Source organism: Anomaloglossus baeobatrachus, chromosome 6 (genome assembly GCF_048569485.1).
Source record: "Anomaloglossus baeobatrachus isolate aAnoBae1 chromosome 6, aAnoBae1.hap1, whole genome shotgun sequence".
In the NCBI taxonomy this organism is placed as follows: Eukaryota; Metazoa; Chordata; class Amphibia; order Anura; family Aromobatidae; genus Anomaloglossus; species Anomaloglossus baeobatrachus.
In genome coordinates, this window is record NC_134358.1 from 252,407,115 (window position 1) to 252,426,771 (window position 19,657).

At 44.5% G+C, this 19,657-nt stretch overlaps 1 protein-coding gene across 1 annotated transcript in view; it reads left to right on the plus strand.

Moving 5' to 3' along the window:
* SLC22A23 (solute carrier family 22 member 23) overlaps nucleotides 1-19,657 on the plus strand; it is a 152,329-nt gene that overhangs the window by 117,477 nt on the left and 15,195 nt on the right. The window contains exons 4-7 of the mRNA XM_075314798.1: nucleotides 9,101-9,269; nucleotides 12,960-13,087; nucleotides 14,765-14,867; nucleotides 15,841-16,073. Coding sequence (XP_075170913.1) covers nucleotides 9,101-9,269; nucleotides 12,960-13,087; nucleotides 14,765-14,867; nucleotides 15,841-16,073 — 633 coding nt within the window. The remainder of the gene's footprint in view (nucleotides 1-9,100; nucleotides 9,270-12,959; nucleotides 13,088-14,764; nucleotides 14,868-15,840; nucleotides 16,074-19,657) is intronic.

Consider the following 19,657-nt stretch of genomic DNA (forward strand, 5'->3'; position numbering starts at 1 on the left):
CGAGCAGTTCTGGGTGTATACTGCTAATCCCTGCCTAACCGTCCCTGTATACACTAGCATAGATAAAGGAATATTTAGAAAAAATATTTCTAAAGATCTTTTATCTTAATGCTAATGAGCACAGGGACTTGTCCCAAGGGCCTTATATCCCCCAACTAGCTACCCTCTTAGCATGTTAGTACGTGCACAGGGGCGTACTAACATGCTATTCAATACAGTATCACCAGCGGTGGCGTGCGTACGTGTTTGCTGTGACCGCGCTTCTGAATGCTGGGCACTTTTGGTCATGCGCAGTAGACCTCTGATTCCGGGAAGCATACACCCGGCTTTCATACTCCGCATGACCAGAAGTGCCTGGCATTCAGAAGCGCGGTCACAGCGAACTCTGGTACGTCACCACTGGTAATTCTGCACTGAATAGCATGTTAGTACGCCCCTGTGGGCATGCAAAGAGGACGGACAAGTCGGGGGATATAACGCCCTTGGGATTAGTCCCCACGCTAATTAGCATAGGATAAAATATCCTTATAAATGCTTTATCTAAGCATCCCTTTATCTATGCTAGTGTATACAGGGATGGTTAGGCAGGGATTAACAATATGCACCCAAAACTGCTTGTGGTCCTGGGTGCATATTGTACCGGACAGGTTCTCTTTTAAGCAATTTTCCAGCATCAGTGTTGAGACCCTCGGAGTACTAGGTCAATTACTTATTTGCAACTAAAATCCTCATGTTGCTTAGTCTACATTCACACTTGCGTTGTTTTGCATCAGTTGCAATCCGTCGCCTTGAGAAAATACGGTATCCTGCAATATATTTTGCAGGAATCCGTTTTTTCCCCATAGGCTTCTATTACCGACGGATTGCAAGTGATGGCATTGTGCTGCATCCGTCCCGTGACGGATTCATCATGGAGTAACTGACCGTCGGGCAGAAGCAACGCACAATGCAATGTTTTTTTGTGTGCGGCGGATCGTTTTTTTACTGTGAGCATGCCCACAGTAAAAAACCATGATCGACTGTAAATTCAGTTCCAGTTCCAGCAGCACCTGGAATGATCAGCTGATCGCTCGGTGGCCGGCTTTTGTGAGCAATCAGCTGATCGCCCGGTGGCCGGCTTTTGTGAGCAATCAGCTGATCGCCCGGTGGCCGGCTTTTGTGAGCAATCAGCTGATCGCCCGGTGGCCGGCTTTTGTGAGCAATCAGCTGATCGCCCGGTGGCCGGCTTTTGTGAGCAATCAGCTGATCGCCCCACGGTGGCCGGCTTTTGTGAGCAATCAGCTGATCGCCCGGTGGCCGGCTTTTGTGAGCAATCAGCTGATCGCCCGGTGGCCGGCTTTTGTGAGCAATCAGCTGATCGCCCGGTGGCCGGCTTTTGTGAGCAATCAGCTGATCGGCCGGCTTTTGTGAGCAATCAGCTGATCGGCCGGCTTTTGTGAACGATCAGCTGATATCCTTTCACACAGTAAAAAAAAAACAACGGATCAGTTTTTTTTCAGCATCAGTCACATCAGTTGTGCCACTATCTGCAACGCATCCGTCGTATCAGTTACACAACTGATTGTTACTGATGCAAAAAGACGGAAGTGTGAATGTAGCCTAACTATTCGCATGCCTCATAGTTATCTAACGCACCAGGCCCACCACATTTTGATCTATATCTGATACTGACCCAGTCTTTAATTTTAGTGAAGATGAATAGCCTTCTGCAGATAATTTAGTTTAAAGGGAATCTGTCACCAGATTTTGCTGCCTATAAGTCAGTACTGTAAAGGACATTCTGTATTGTGAGCATGAGTCAGAATAATTGATGGCCTTGGGACACTATTATTATTCAATTCACTGAAGGACTTGCATAGAACTGATTTTCCAGGAAAAGAACTGCCTTATGAAAAAGTCTAAGACTTGCCATACACATCAGGCTTATGTCCAGTAGTCATCTGTTACAACTGATCCAGCAGCAAAGGGGTTTTTTTTGCCCATTTTGAAAAAAATTGATTTCTGCAGGATCCGTTTTGTTAATATGGGAGCCTATGGAAAATTGCTATTTAGCTATCCATTTTTCTTTCCTTTGTAATGGATCCGTTTTTTTGCTTACTGGATCAATTGCAACTGGAAGATAAATAGCAATCATTTAATGGATCCGTTTTCCATAGACTCCCATGTTAAAAAAAATAAATTAAAAAAAATCCTGCAGAAATCAATTTTTTCAAACCTGACAAAAAAAGTTAGGTTTGCACAACTTTTTCTGGTAACCGATTGCGGCTGGATCCATTCTGAGATGATTACTGGACATGTGAACTTAGCCTAAGATGGCTGTTGGTCGATCATTCGTAAAGTAGCTATCTCGCACCGGCTCTCCCATATACAGGAGCGCTCCTGTGTCCTCTACAAGAGAGCCATCGTCAGACATGGGCTCCGGGAGGCAATATTCCAAAGTGATCGCTAAGCCACTGTAGCGGTGGTGCACGAGAAGGTTAAATAATGCAAAATCAGAGAAGTCCCAGCACTCACGGAAGGTATAACCTTATATCTTTATTACATCACACTGATTCAGCAGTATCTTCTGAGGAAAACTTGGATGAGCTGAAACACTTAGTTGGATCAGTGTGATTAAATAACGATATATGGTTATGCCTTCCGTAAGTGCTGGATAATCTCTGATTGTTCCCATACACATTAGACTGTCGTCCAATTCTGTTGATATCTGCAGGTTTTGGGCGACATTAGTTTGTGTATGGGGGGCTTAAAAGGAATCGGTCAGCAGGTTTTTGCTACCTCATCTGACAACAACATAAACAGGCAAGGAGATTCTGAATCCAACAGTGTATCACATAGATTACTGGGTGCAGCCAAGCTCACATAATCATGTAGCTGAGTTCAGGGAGCTGCCTCGTCCACACCAGGCTCTCAATAGAGATCGATTGTACATGGTCTGAGGTGTCAATCACAGAAGGGTCAGATTGCTCTGCATGTGCCAGTTCCTAAACCTAGCAATGTTAAACTAATGACTTTATTACCCTGTGATTAAGTAAACAATAAAGCTGGTGTCACACTAAGCGACAGCGACAACGATGTCGCTGTTACGTCACCATTTTCTGTGACGTAACAGCGACCTTGTAAGTCGCTGTTATGATCGCTGCTTAGCTGTCAAACACAGCGACGCAGCAGCGATCATAACGTCGCTGTGCTACATGTGCAGAGAGCAGGGAGCCGCGCTTAGCCCTGGCTCCTTGCTCTCCTAGGTACAGTACACATCGGGTTAATTAACCCGATGTGTACTGCAGCGACATATCACAGTGCAGAGAGCAGGGAGCCGCGCACACTGCTTAGCGCTGGCTCCTTGCTCTCCTTGCTACAGTATACATCGGGTTAATTACCCGATGTGTACTGCAGCCACATGTGCACAGAGCAGGAGCCGGCACTGGCAACGAAGGTAAATATCGGGTAACCAGGGAAAGGTCTTCCCTTGGTTACCCGATGTTTACCCTGGTTACAGCTTACCGCAGCTGCCAGACGCCGGCTCCTGCTCCCTGCTCGCTTCATTTCGTCGCTCTCTCGCTGTCACACACAGCGATGTGTGTGTCACAGCGGGAGAGTGACGACCAAAAAATGAAGCTGGACATTCAGCAACGACCGGCGACCTCACAGCAGTGGCCAGGTCGTTGCTGGATGTCACACACAGCGGACAGCGACGGGACGTCGCTGCAACGTCACAGGAAATGGTGACGTAGCAGCGACGTCGTTGTCGCTGTGTGTGACACCAGCTTAACTCACACACAGATAGAGAGGCACAGTTGTTTGTTTGTTTTAACCCTTAAAGCATGCTGCCCTCAGCTTACATAGCAAAAACCTGCTGACAGATTTCCTTCAAGGACTTTTCCGGATTGGAAAAATTGTGCCGATCAGGTTGAATCAGTTCAACCCGTTGTTCTGATCTTGATCAACAAGTTGGTAGGCACAGTGGAGATGTTAGGGCATACATAATCAAGGGTAGAAGATTATGGAGTCCTCCAACAAGATGAAGTAGCTTTTATTTACTAACTTACATTGGATACAGCGCAGTTTGAAGCTATTTTCCCTTTTTACTCAAGTATAGAGAAACATTTATGTGTACTTTGTAAAAAAACCAAAATCATAGCCATGAAACACATTAAGGCCAAAGCATTTATGCCATAAAACTGATGTCAAACACTTGGAGATCAAGAAATGTTTGTATTGTGCAATAATTTTGCAACTTTTTGAGTTTTCACAAGAGTTTTTGGCATCTCTATGGCTACACTCGCCTGTCAAATCATCAAAGGCGACAGCATTTCTGACGAGGCGCCACCTTCTTGCAGAGATTGTGTCCAGAGAACTATCCCTGATTCAGTTTGCTGTTGCTGACATAATGGCCAGATTGCAATCCAAAAGTGATGTAGTCACTTTTAATCCATAGTTACATTGTCCATTTAAAGATTTATGGTAGAATTATTTTTCCCTCTTAGAATGAGACGGTGATGTGCGGTGTCCGCGTCCTTTTATCTAAACACAAATCAATTTTAATGCAAAAGATTCTATTGGACTTTTCTGATCAGAGGCTGTTAGACACTTCACTCCACGTTCCTATGTGGATTACAAGATATCTTGTGTTTCTGTATGTTCCGTTTTCTGAATTGTGATATTTATGTAGGAACTAACATATATAAATTTATCTTAATACAGAAGGTACGTCAGAGGAGGGATCTTTGATGAATTCTCCACTAAAGCGGGCTTTACACGCTACAATAAATCTAACGATGTCTCAGCGGGGGTCACGTAGAAAGTGACGCACATCTGGCATCGTTTAGTGTTGTTGTAGGGTGTGATAGCTACGTGTGATTGCGATTGTATGAAAACACGTTGGTCGCATACACGTCGTTCAGATTCTAAAAAATTGCACGTCCGGTTGTTCATTGTTCCCGAGGCAGCACACATCGCTGTGTGTGACACCCCCGGGATCGATGAACACATCTTACCTGCGTCCCGGCTGCAATGCTGAAGGAAGGAGGTGGGCGGGATGTTTACGTTCCGCTCATCTCCGCCCCTCCGCTTCTATTGGCCGGCTGCCGTGTGACATCGCTGTGACGCCGAACGTCCCTCCCACTACAGGAAGTGGATGTTCTCCGCCCACAGCGAGGTCGTATGGTAGGTAAGTACGTGTGACGGGATTTAATAGTTTGTGTGACACGGGCAACAAATTAAACGTGCCACACATACGATGGGGGTGGGAGTGATCGCATACGAGATCGCATGTGTAATTGTAACGTGTAAAGCAGGCTTTAGACCTGATAAGTGATCAGTACATAGAATTGGAACAGGCTATCTGTTTTGGGCACAACATTATACATTATTGTATGTGACAACAGCATTTAGCTTTTCAAAAGAAGTCTGTTGTTTGGCACTGCAGCCAAATGGCAAGCAGTTTGCTAAAGATCCTACTTAGCTTTTATCTTTTTATTTATGTCCTATCTCTATTGTACTATACGGCATAAAAAAACAAGTACACCGAATCTATGTACCATGTTTGCCAAAAAATATGACTACTCAGTAAATGAGCCCTGGCAGGATTTTTCAGCCTTTAGGGTATGTAGGAAAAATAAGCTCTACTCCAAAAATAACCACTAGTTGCGGATCCCCATACTAATAGTATCCTAAAATAGTGCTTGGGCCGTCCTTTCAGGATATGTAACTTGTATTGGTATACGTTGCTCCGATGTGTGGCTGTAAGCCCTAAAGTTTATAGTCGCATGTCGGCTAGTTACTGGAATGAATATTCACCCCTCTGCCAGCATCAGTGATCGGAACCTGTGTTATTGACAAAATGAATATTCACCCCGTTCCCCCACCCACCCCTCTGCGAAGCGTCAGTGATTCACCCAGACTGTTGTATTACTGCCCGAGGATCGCAGTACAATGCTCGCCCTGGCCGAAGGATATTCTGGCCTGAGCGTGTCAGTGTGTGTTTCTTTTAAGCTGTTACACTCCGGTGAGGAGAGTCGCTGGCAAGTACGAGCATTGCACTGTGATCCTTGGGCAGTAATACTACAGTCTGAGTGGATCCTGACTCCGGCGCAGAGGGTTGGTTGGGGGAAGGGGGTGAATATTTATTTTTTTTCATTAGCACAAATTCAAATCACTGACATCAGCAGAGGGGTGGGCGGGATTATGGGAAGGGGAGAATATTCATTTTTCATTAATGGGTGACCCAGTAACTGATGCCAATACAAAATATAAGACATCCCCCAAATTGAGCCCTAGAGCATATTTTGAAGTCATAATATGAGAGTCTTATTTTCTAGGAAATGGTAGTACTTGACCAGTTACATATCTATGCCTATAAATGTCACTGTATAATATGCCAATTATGGAAAAACAAGTACAGGTTACAACAGCCAGAATCATTACCTAACCTCAGCAGTCCTCATCCATATTCAATCCTCTAAGGAAAAGACATTTTTAATGTGTTAACATAGATTCTGACATAATGTATGAGAATGGTTTGATCTTGCAATTAGAGGTAACATGGTATTGCTATTAGCAAACATCTGATTTTCATTAAGTGCTAATTAGTGTTACCTACTGTATGTTTAAGCTGAGGCCACACGGGGATTTGTTCGAGTCTTCACATGACACACTGCTCACACTTGCAGCACAGCGGGAGCCGAGTGTCATGCGACTGTGGTCCAATCGTGCGATCAGACCACAGTTGCGGAGGGGAGGGAGGGATTTATCTCCCCATCTCCTCCGTTGACGGCTGATACGAGAATCGCACTGCTCTCGCACTATACCAGTGTAATGCGAGAGCAATGCGATGTTTTTCTCGTCCCCTTGACTTGAATGGATGCGTGTGGAACAAGATCGCATCCACCCGCAGCAGGCTGTGACTGTTTTCTTGGTCCGATTAGGGCTGAGAAAATAATCGCTCATGGGAGCTGCCCCATGTTTATCGCGTTCTGCTTGCACCGTTTTTCTCACCATGTGTCCTAGGCCTTATACTGCAACACAATTTTGGGGGATGTTGATTAGATTATCCAAGTCCTTTTAATTGTGGAGTGCAAGTTGCGTATTCAAGCATGGCGGTAATATCCACATTTCATGGCTATAGCATTTCTAAGCAAGGCTGGAGTAGTATGTTTTGGGAATTACTCTATCAGAAGCAATGACTACCGTATATACCAAGTACGTTTCATATTGTATAGATCACCTCTTGTAAATGATGTATGCTTGTCTGCACAGAGTCAAGGATTCTGTCACCTGAAATGGAATCACTATAAGATGCATAATGAATTCAGAATCAATCTTTGGGGTCGTTTTTTCAACTTGGTTTCATTTAATGGTGCCTGGAATTTAGTAAAAAAAAAAAAAAAAAAACAACTCAATGAAACCTCAAGGTGTGTGTTGCCGTTGGGGAACATTATGGCTCTTTGATCAGACGTTTGTGACAACTAGGTATATATCACACTCTCGCTGTAAGTCAATAGCCTCTATGAATTTTTCTTCTGATGCCAATCTTAATAGGATCCTTGTAAGTGACGTGATTTCTAGGCTAACCTAACTTGGCGGTACAGTATTGATTCTTTGTCATCCATTGTAACAGATTTCGGTCTAGAATAATAAACAATGGAATTCTGTATGAGCTGACGGTGACGCCGGCTCATGGAAATCTTTTTATCATGCCCGTAGGGGCCCAATAACATGGAAAAAGGGCCGACTAGTCTAGAATTCTGGCAAAAATTGCTTGATGATTATAGTGATGTACTAAACCATGTCGGGAACTGAAAGAAGGCAGAAAAAAACTTTCTTGCTTGGTGTCAAATGACAAATGTGAAACCTGTCACTAATCCCATAAAAAGTCACAGATACTAGCAGAGACTAAAGCTGGTGTCACACACAACGACAACGACGTCGCTGCTACGTCACCATATTCTGTGACCGTAGCAGCGACCTCAACAGCGACGTCGCTGTGTGTGACACATAACAACGATCAGACCCCTGCTGCGAAATCGTTGCTCGCTCCTGAATGTTCCAGGTCATTTTTTGATCGCTGCTATCCCGCTGCGCCATGCTGATAAGCTGATAATCCTTGTGTTTGACACCGCAGCAGGGACGCTACGCTACGTCTGAAACCACACAACTACCGTCGACGTCGCTATGATCGCTGCTCCGTCGCTGCTTTATATAACATGGTTGACAGCTTACTAACGATCATCTATGGTCGCTGCTACGTCACAGAATATGGTGACGTAGCAGCGACGTCGTTGTCGTTATGTGTGACACCAGCTTAATGGACAACTCATGATTGTAAATTCATGGCGCTGTCATTTAGAATCTAGCCAGCAGGCCATGAACAATATAATCTGCAGTAAATGGCAGTCTGAAATCTGTAATGTATAGCCAAGTGTTTCCTAAAGTTTCCACCGGAAAACAGCATATTAAATATTTCACAAGCGTATTATGGTCTAAAGTGGTTTTACACTACTATAATGTAAATGTCCATTCCTTAGCATAGGTGATCAAAGGTGGAAGATGAGTGAAGTAGAGACGTCTGCCAGATGTAAGCCTTCATCGGAGGAGAACATCTCTGCTGTCATGCTATTTAGTGGCCTCCGTGGCTATGGCAGATTACCTTCTATTGTGTTGCACCAGTTAGGAGCCACTAAACAGTGTGACAGAGCTGTGGTGTTCTGCGCCGTACACTCTTCACATATAATCACTGCCGGAGCTGGCAACAGCTGATCAGTGGGAAAGATGTCCGCAAACTTCAGGATTGTTGACAATTTTACATCTACAAATAAAACTGGAAATATGCTAGCTAAACTCTGTAAAGTTCTGTCTCAATTTGGGCCAGAAAAGTCTTAAGCGATTTTCACCATTTTTATGACTTGTTTGCCAATGGGTTGTGGCATCACTGAAATATGATGAGGATTAACATAGTGCACCAAAAATGTATCAAAATTCTGCACCAAATTTCTGTAATAAACGAAGTCGATTAGTGGAAACTTAGCCCGTTTCATCAAGGCTTTTACACTATGCTTATTCTCCATAAAGCAAATACTGACAGACCCGTCTTCTCTTTCAGGAATAGAACTTTGCCCTCCAAACCACAGATTCATGATTACAATGGTGGCCAGTTTCATTGGAATGGCTGGACAATTTCTTCTGCCAGGGTTGGCTGCTCTCTGTAGAGACTGGCAGATCCTCCAAGCTGTCATAATCTGCCCTTTTATCCTGATGCTTTCTTACTGGTAGTAAGTATACATATATATGTAGTTTGCGTTGTGCGTAGGAGATATGTAAACTTTAGGACTGCGATCACATGTCACTGCTGTGTTGCTTTTGTTTTATTTTTTTGATATGACTTCTTTAAAATTTAAATAGATCAAAAGAGGGCCACTTAGCAATTAAAATGGCAACAACTCGAACAATGAATGAAACCAAGAGGAAAGAGTCTTTCAGTTTGCCAAATAGCAAATGTACCCACACAAGCCATATTATGAAAATGTAAATTCATTTATTATAAATGCTGTAGGGAAAACAATTATAGGCATACATACATAAATATAGGACCAAGGGAATTGGTGCTGGAGGGGAAAACCCCACGTGTCCTAAGCATTCATTCAGGAGAACAAGTCTCTACTGAGTAGCGGCAGACATACCATAAATAGTAACTCCAGGCAGACAAGGCTCAAAAGAGTAAATGCGGCCAAAGGGACCAAAACAGATAGTAGCCAAAGGCAGAGCAACCTACCAGGAGAATATGTCGCCGAGGGCCGGGATGACACGTGGGGACCAACGTCCCAACACGTGTTTCGCTCCGTGTGCTTCGTCGGGGGACGACTAAAATAGTGCAGGATGTGGATCTTATATAGGGGGTCCAACCCCAATGAAAAACGCCCCCTCATTAAGTTAATCCTAAGAACCAGGGTATACCGGACCGCGCCGCAGTGGATCCTCAGCAGCGGAAGCCGGGGGGAAGAAAACTTCCTGTGACGTCACAGCACTTCCGGTATTCCGCTGCTAAGGACGCCAGCCGCGGTCGCGTCAGAAGGTGGAGACTTCCCTCCGGTGCGTCATCGGGCAGGTCCGCCTTAGTAGAAGGCGCGAACCCGTCCATTAATAAACAGGGCAACAGTGCCCACAGTTGTAATAAGAACGGGAAGTAAATTATGGGAACATTCCGTAAAGAGGTCGCAATATACCACAATGGGGATGAATACAGATGGGACATAAAAGAAACAGAAGGTACATTAGAGAGGAAAGGAGGAGAATGAAATCGGCCACTTCCACATGTTCACAACCACATATACAGAAATAAGGCATAATATATATAATACGCATACATACATGAACAGTGAGGCTATATATACAAAGATAAAGCATCACATATATAATGAGCGCATATATACATAAATAGAGATCAATCCATTTCATAGTTATGGTAAGACATGCATGTATTTAAATTGATCCGACGTCAAAAAACTCCATGTCTCAAGTGACTTGTAAGAGGAAAAGTTGACATCTTCCACAGTAGGTGTCCCAAAACTGTAGGGGCTAAGACATAATAGGGGTAGGACCCAGACTAGAAAAGACAAAAAACACTGTTAAAATTGAGACACAGAACCACGCAATAGAACCGAACCAATCAACCTATTAAATACAAAAGTCTAAGACTCATGAAAACAACTGCCAAAAAGCAGTGGATACCTTTAAAAGCCAACATATTTAAGTCCGAAAATCCGGACTGCGCAAGGCAAAGAGTCATGATGGTCATTACTATCCTAGGTAACCAGGAGAACTACAAAAAAGGAGCAAAAGTAAGACGTTCATTGAGTCCTCGGGAGGACATGGTACCAAGGGTAAACATCCATCGGCACTCTACCTGTGCCAGACGTTTTTTCAAATCTCCGCCGCGGATACCAAGATGCACCCGGTCGATCCCACGGACCTTCAGGGAGGTTGGATCACAATTGTGAATCTCCCTGAAGTGACGGGGGATCGTCTTAAGAGTCTCCGGGTTGATAGCCTCTTTGGCGGCCAAAATATCACGTACATGTTCCCTCGTACGGATACGCAATTCCCGAGAGGTTAATCCGATGTATATTTTGTCACAACCACATGTGGCGTAATAAATTACGCCAGATGTGTTGCAAGAAATATAAACCCGGATCGAATACTCTCTCAGGCCGTCGGCAGAACAAAAAGTAGTGGCCCTAACGATGTTTTTACATCCCCGACAGCTACCGCATGGATAGCAGCCAACTCGTTGCGGACCACATCCGAAAAGAGGGGGAGTCTTCGCCACATAGTGGCTGTGCACCAACATATCTTTGAGGCTCTTACCTCTTCTCGCTGTCATCATGGGGCGGTCAGGCAGGTATCCCTCAAAAGAGGGCTCCGTTTGAAGAATTGCCCAATGTTTATTAAGCACCCCCCTTATCTGCTCCCACTGTCGACAGTGGGTGGAGATAAACCTGGCCACATAACCAGTTGGCTTCACTGTTGAAGCTCTCCCAGACAGTAGATGGTCACGATTAGAGGATTTAGCCCGCTGGTATCCACGTTTGATGGATCTATTACTGTACCCCCTGCTTATAAATCTCTCCCTCATATCACTGGATTCAGCCTCAAAGGTATTACCCGAGGAACATAATCTGCGCAACCGCAGAAATTGGCCAGTGGGGATGGCATTCACCGTTGACCTAGGGTGTCCCGAAGTGGCGTGGAGGAGGGAATTAACCGCGGTGGACTTACGGAAGATGGTAGTAGACACAGCTCCACCCAGCTCTATAGAGATCCTGATGTCTAAAAAGTCAATGGATCTCTGTCCGATCTGATGGGTCAAAAAGATGTTCCGGTCGTTGGAGTTGAGTCGACGCACAAAATCCTCCAGTTCAGGACCAGTTCCTCCCCAGACGACAAGAATGTCGTCTATATAGCGGAGCCAGCACTGCGCATGGGAGCTCGCCGGCACGCCGCCCCCGAAAACCTCCCTCTCCCAAAAGCCGAGAAAGAGGTTTGCGTAGGACGGCGCGCAAGCCGCCCCCATCGCAGTGCCGCGCCGCTGGAGGAAGAACCGGTTTTCCCTACAGCATTTATAATAAATGAATTTACATTTTCATAATATGGCTTGTGTGGGTACATTTGCTATTTGGCAAACTGAAAGACTCTTTCCTCTTGGTTTCATTCTTTAAAATTTAGAAGTATCTTGTTTTCATTAGTAAAAACGCATTTGGATGCCACATTCTCTTTAAGGCTCCTTTCACACCTCCGGTTTTTGCAGTGCGGCACAATCCGGTTTAAAAACCTATGCAACGGATGCGGCAAAAAAAAATGGATCCGTTGAATAAGTTTTTCCATGCGGCCCGTCCGGTTTTTGCCGGATGTGACTTGATACTGAGCGTGCGCAGTACAAAAAACCGCATCCGGTGGCCGGATGCGGTTGCTGCAGGACGCCGCATCCGGCGTCCATAGGCTTGCATTGTGAATTGCGTCGCATGGCACCAGATCCGGCGCGATGCGTTTTTTTCGCCGCACAAAAAAACGTGCTAGGCAACGTTCCATTCGGCCACCGCATGGGCTAAATATGCCGCATCCGGCAAAAACCGGACGCAACGCAAGGCCACGCGGCACAATACGGCGTTAATGCAAGTCTATGCAGAAAAAAAACGCTACCGGTGGCAAAAAAAAACCTGTTGCGTTTTTTCTGCAGAGCGCCGTATTGTGCCGCACGGCAAAAACCGGATGTGTGAAAGCAGCCTAACACTTCAACTCTGTACATCCCTTTTTAGTATGGCTTATTTAGTCCCAACCCAACTCCATGTCTATAAAGTTACAAACGCCACGAACATGGTCTAACTTTTTGTAGTACCGATTTAGTGTTGTTTGCTGTATGCATAAGCTTCTAAAACATTCCATCTTTGGTTGTTGTTTGCCTATAGCATCTTTCCTGAATCTTTGAGGTGGTTAATGGCCACAATGCAGTTTGATACTTCTAAGAAGCAAATTCTTCAAACTATTCACAAGAACAGAGTGAATACGGAAAGTGACATCAAAGGAGTAATGCCAGGTAATATGCAAAACCAATGTGGCACCGATTATTTATTTTCCTTTAAATAATTTTTTTAAAGCTGTTGTCCACTACTCGAACAACTCACCTCCTGTGCTGATACAGCAGGAATGGCACCACCACAGGAGGTGAGTAGAAGCTTTTATTTTAATGGGGCAAACGTAGGGAATGAGAAGGAGTTGGGAAAGTAGTGGACAACACTTTTAACCCCTTCACGACCAATGACTGATATATCCGTCATGGATCGTGTGAGGTTAATCCCCACCCCCTGCTGTGGGCAGGTCACGGCAATCCACGCACATATCAGCTGTTTTCAACAGCTGGCGTGTGCCTGCATCTTACGAGTGGAATCGCATTCCACCCGTAACATTTAACCCCTTACATCTCACTGCCAAAGTCTGGCAGCGAGATGTATATGCGCGCGGCCATTACTTTTACTTACCGCCGCCCCCACCGGAAGTCACGTATGTGATCACGTGACTTTCGGTGGTTGCCATGGTAGCACAGGATCATGTGATGACGCCTGTAGCTAACATGAGTCACTTCCTCTCAGTGCCAGCAATAGTGCCAGCACGGAGAGTAAAGCCGCGTATCTGCAGATCTCGGCTCTGTAGCTGAGATCTACAGATAGGGCAGAGCGATCGGATTGTTGATCCATATAGCCCCCTAGGGGGACTAGTAAAATTAAAAAAAAGGTTTTAAAAAAAACCCTGAAAGTTCAAATCACCCCCTTTCGCCCCATTGAAAATTAAAGGGTTAAAAAATATACACATTTGGTATTGCCGCGTTCAGAAACGCCTGATCTATCAAACTATAAAATCAATTAATCTGATCAGTAAACGACGTAGCGGCAAAAAAATTCCAAATGCCAAAATTTCGTGTTTTGTCGCCGCAAGTTTTGCGCAAAATGCAATAACAGGCGATCAAAACGTAGCATCTATGCAAAAATGGTACCATTAGAAACATCAGCTCGAGACACAAAAAATAAGCTGTCACTGAGCCATAGATCCCAAAAATGAGAACGCTACAGGTTTCGGAAAATGGCGCAAAACGTGCGCCATTTTTATTGGACAAGCTTGTGAATTTTTTTTAACCTCTTAGATACAAGTAAGCCTATACATGTTTGGTGTCTACAAACTCGCACCGAACTCAGGCATCACACCCACACATCAGTTTTACCATATAGTGAACACGGTGAATTAAATATCCCAAAAACTATTGTGTGATCACTTTTTTTTTTGCAGTTTTTCCACACTTGGAATTTTTTTGCTGTTTTCCAGTACACGATATGGTAAAACTTTATGGTTTCATTTAAAAGTACAACTCGTCCCGCAAAATAAGCCCTCATATGGCAAGATTGAGAGAAAAATAAAAAAGTTACGGCTCTCGGAAGAAGGGGGCCAAAAATCCCCAGCAAAAACTGAAAACGCTCTGGGGCTGAAGGGGTTAAAGATCTTATCAGACATTTTTATTTTATTTTAAGCGACCTGCCTAGAGACACATTTCACACCTTATGTTCTCCCTAACTGGCAATGAACGAGAACATAGTTCTTGTAGCACATGCAGATGATTCTGAAAGTATGTGATGTGAAAGTAATGATTTGCCGAACAGAGCCAGGTCTTGATTATTAAAAATGATTATATCCATTTTTATATACTTTACTGTTCTTGTTGCAGAATTGGAAAGGGAGCTGGCAAGAAGACCTAAGAAAGTTTGTATTGTGAAAGTCGTGGGAACCAGGAACCTGTGGAAGAATATACTCGTCCTTTGTGTTAACTCGTAAGTTGGCCTTTAATGCATAATGTGATCAAGATGTCTCAATGCTTGTGGATGCTGCTGTCTCATGTATATCATGCGTTTTATGGTGGCTGACAGCATATGGACGTATCCCTGTTTTGTTTTTAAAAAATAAAATACGTGATACCCATCCTCACTGGATCCCAGCAGTTCCTGTTCAAGCTCCTTTACAGAAGAAGCCGAGTAGTTGGATACCAAAAATCGGAACAAAGTTACTGCCTCTTCTCATTCCATTCCCCTTTTATTTGAGAATATAGTGTAAGAGCAAAGTGTAGGACATCACTAGCAAAATCAACGCAGTACCTTGTCAAACTGTCCAGGTTCCATTCTGCACAGTATTCCCACAAGTAGAAGCAGGAGATGAATCGGCATCTTTATAAAAAGGTTTTGTGGAGCCCCAATATGCATAGAACATCACGTATTGTTCTGGGCTTTTGTCCAGTGCATATGACTAGGACGAAGGATCCCAAGGACTATATTTTCTTAATGTACACCCTTTTGGGTACAAGCATTGTTTGGCGTGCCATCTATTTTAGCAGTTTTGTAGTTCAGCTCATCCTGAGTAATCCTCTCATTATAGGTTCCATCTATATGACTTTGTCATATAGCCGTAACATAAAATAATGTATTTTTCATACTTTTATGAATCAAAAGTACATCCAAATTTTTCTACAGAAAACAGAGCCTGTCAAGTATGTATTAACAAATGGTAAGAACCTCTTCTGAGCCAAGTAGGCCTCTGACCATACTTCTTTTAGAAGAAAAGCGGTGTGGACAACATGGAATCATCCTCGATGTGCAGTTAGATGAATTTTCTTGAGGGTCTTTTATTACTCTTTTCATTGGTGTAGCACATACAAGGAGAATGCTTATCAGTACGTGGCTCTTAATAATATTTCACCTTTTCTAATATGGCAACTTGAGTTCTCATTGTGTTCCTGTATATCATTTCCAGGTTGACTGGGTATGGGATACACCACTGTTTTGCTAAAAGTCTGATGGACCCCGAAGTAAATATGAACATCATGCACAACTTCTATGCTAACTACTTTGCCATGGCAGGAATTACATTAGCATCATGTCTGGCAATGTGTCCTGTTGTCGGATTTTTGGGAAGAAGAGGAGGGTTGCTGCTGTTTATGATACTAACCGCTTTGGCATCACTTCTCCAGCTTGGTCTTCTGAATTGTAAGTAGTTTTTTATGTGAGTGTGTGTGATCCTTTTATTGGCTTATTAGACATGTGTGGCAGTGTCTCTTTAATAGAGAACACAGGAACGCCCCTCTGTATGGGAGACATGGCCAACCTGGCTGGTGGCCAAACAATCTTCCAAACTATTGTTCGTTTGTCAGCCATCTAATGTCATCGGGGGCCTAAAGTCCTAGTGCCACAGGTGGCAAAGCAAGATACGTTTAGCATTTTACATAGTAGGTGGCCATCAAATTAAATAATTTGCATTGGACCTAATAATTTATAGTCTTGTTTCTGTCTATGATGAAAATCAGGTTACCTCTGCACATAAGCTCAATACAGAAAAGAAACCTTAAATGAAAAGGTCATTTCTGTGCTTTGTGTATTTATTTTTACTTAGTGTCATGTTATAAGAGATCCTGGAAGAGTGAATCTGACAAGTGTGTAAAGGAATTTAATCTTTGCACTACTAATCTTAAAGGGCTGATCCGAACGCCAAAGTAAATTTCATTCTAAATCCATATTTATTTAGTGTCATAATCTAAACTAATTTCTAATATACTTTGTATTAAAAATTCCCTATCCTTCCCTAACTACACTAACTGCTATTCTGTTTCGTTTGTTTCCCCTTACTTCCTCTTTGATGATGATTTCGATTGAAAATCCCATTGCATGCTGAGATACTCAAAAGTGTCATCAGTGGCAAAGGCTATGATCACTTACCACAGCCTCCTTCCTGAAACAAAGCGTCATCAGTGACGCTCCTTTCAGGGGGTCAAATAGTCACTGTGCGATGTGCACAATGGCAGCTCGCGTCTTGTTACCAGCTCAGATTAGTAGTAACAAGCTGGCAACAGTGGTATAAAAATACCCAGCATGCAGAAACCAGAGCTGTCCCTGCTAGAGACGTCACTGGTCTCTGCTTGCTGGGTATTCTGAAACCGCTCGGTTGGCAGCTTATTACTGCTGAGCTGAGTCAAAAACAGAGAGTGCGCTGTCACTGTACACATCACAGAGCGCACAAAGATTAGTCCAGCCCCTGAAATGTCACTGATGACACTTCGCTATAGGGAGGGTGCGGAGGCAGCAGCAGTGACCACAGCCTCTGATCCCTGATGACTTTGTTTTGTTATCCCAGCATGCACTGGGATTTTCAAACGATGTGTGATCAGAAAGGAAGTAGGGAAAAAAATAAAATAGCAGTTGGACAGTGTAGTTAGGGAAGGAATGGGAATTTCTAATGCAGGTATTTTAGGAATTAGTTTAGATTATGACACTAAATAGATAGGGATTTAGATGGAAATTACTTTGGCCTTCAAACAGCACACCTTTAAAGGCTATTCCCACAATTGACCTTTATGACATTTCAACACTTGCTTGGCTGTTTGTAGAAATTAACAAAGCAATCCATGTACATTCTTGGCTACCTCCTTAACTTCCTACTCTGATGCAACACCTGGAAGCAGCGCATTTCAGTTCTGGCGATTAAATGTCTGATTGAAGTAACCCACAAACATAATCTATAATCTAAATCTACCATTAATGTGTAGTATTTAGTGCTGTTTAGCCAAGAAAGAGGACTTTAAAAGAACTACAATGTCTCATTCACTTGTAAGGTGTTTTTGGGAAGGTTTTGCATGAGCGGTCATAAGGCTACGTCACACTAAGCAACATCGCTAGCAACATCGCTGCTGAAGCACAACTTGCTAGCGATGTTGCTTAGTGTGACATCCAGCAACAACCTGGCCCCTGCTGTGAGGTCGTTGGTTGTTGCTGAATGTCCTGGGCCATTTTTTAGTTGTTGCTCTCCCGCTGTGAAGCACACATCACTGTGTGTGACAGCGACAGAGCAACAACTAAATGTGCAGTGAGCAGGAGCCGGCTTCTGCGGACGCTGGTAACCAATGTAAATATCGGGTAACCAAGAAGCCCTTCCCTTGGTTACCCGATATTTACCTTCGTTACCAGCGTCCGCCGCTCTCAGCTGTCAATGCCGGCTCCCTGCTCTCTGCACACGTAGCCGGAGTACACATCGGGTAATTAACCCGATGTGTACTGTGGCTAGGAGTGCAGGGAACAGGGAGCTCGCACTGGCAGTGTGAGAGCGGCGGACGCTGGTAACGAAGGTAAATATCGGGTAAGCAAGGGAAGGGCTTCTTGGTTACCCGATGTTTACCGTGATTACCAGCGTCCGCAGAAGCCGGCTCCCTGCTGCCTGCACACGTAGCAGAGTACACATCGGGTAGTTAACCCGATGTGTACTGTGGCTAGGTGTGCAGGGAGCCAGCGCTAAGCGGTGTGCGCAGGTAACCAAGGTAAATATCAGGTTGGTTACCCGATATTTACCTTAGTTACCAAGCGCAGCATCGCTTCCACGTGTAGCGACGCTCCAGCGATCCCTGCCAGGTCAGGTTGCTGGTGGGATCGCTGGAGCGTCGCTTAGTGTGACATCTCACCAGCGACCTCCTAGCAACTTACCAGCGATCCCAACAACGATACAACCTGATAGGGATTGCTGGTAAGTTGTTTAATGTGACTGGGCCTTTAGACTGGGGTATAAGGGGTAACGTCTGTCCTAGTGAAGTGATATGCAGTGTAAGAAGACATAAAGGCCTTGCAATGCTCTTCTGGAAAATTAAATCTGCAAATCAGATCTCTTGCTTCCTCTATGAAGAGCTAACTTGCATATTTAATTTCCCAGAGTAGCATTGCAAGGCATTTAAGTCTCCTTACACTGGCATGTTGCTCTTGTCCATAAGGAAAGCTGTTACCCCTTAGACCCCAGTCTTAGGAGTACTTTGCACGCTGCAACATCACTACTGCGATATCGTCGGGGTCAAATCGAAAGTGACCCACATCCGCGCCGGTAACGACGTCTTAACGTGTAAAGCCTAGATGCACCGATAAACGATCGCAAAAGCATCGAAAATCGGTGATCTGTGTAGCCTTGGTCATTTTTATAATGTCGCACCAATAGGAGATACGATGTTGTTCCTCGTTCCTGCAGCAGCACACATCGCTGTGTGTGAAGCCGCAGGAGTGAGGAACATCTCCTTGCCTGCCTCCACCGGCTATGCAGAAGGAAGGAGGTGAGCGGGATGTTTATGTCCCGCTCATCTCCACCCCTCCGCTTCTATTGGCGGCCTGCCGTGTGACGTCGCTGTGACGCCGCACGACCCGCACCCTTAGGAAGGAGGTGGGTCGCCGGCCAGAGCGACGTCGCAGGGCAGGTTAGTGCGTGTGAAGCTGCCGTCGCGGTAATGTTCGCTACGGCAGCTATCACAAGATATCGCATGTGCGACGGGGGCAGGTACTATCGCGCTTGGCATTGGTAGCCGATGCTAGCGATGTCGCAACGTGCAAAGTACCCCTAAGACTTGCTTTGCTCTGAAAGGGGGCAACACTTTAAAACACATCTGATTCTGGTTTTGTCTTTTAACCTAAGTCATGTGGCAAGGCTCATTCAAGAGGTTGTTCACTACTTGGACAACCCTTTCTCATTCCCCATGTTTGGCCTCCATTTCTACTCACCTCTCGTGCTGGTGATGTTCCTGCAGTACTGGTACTCTCGTTCACGGGGC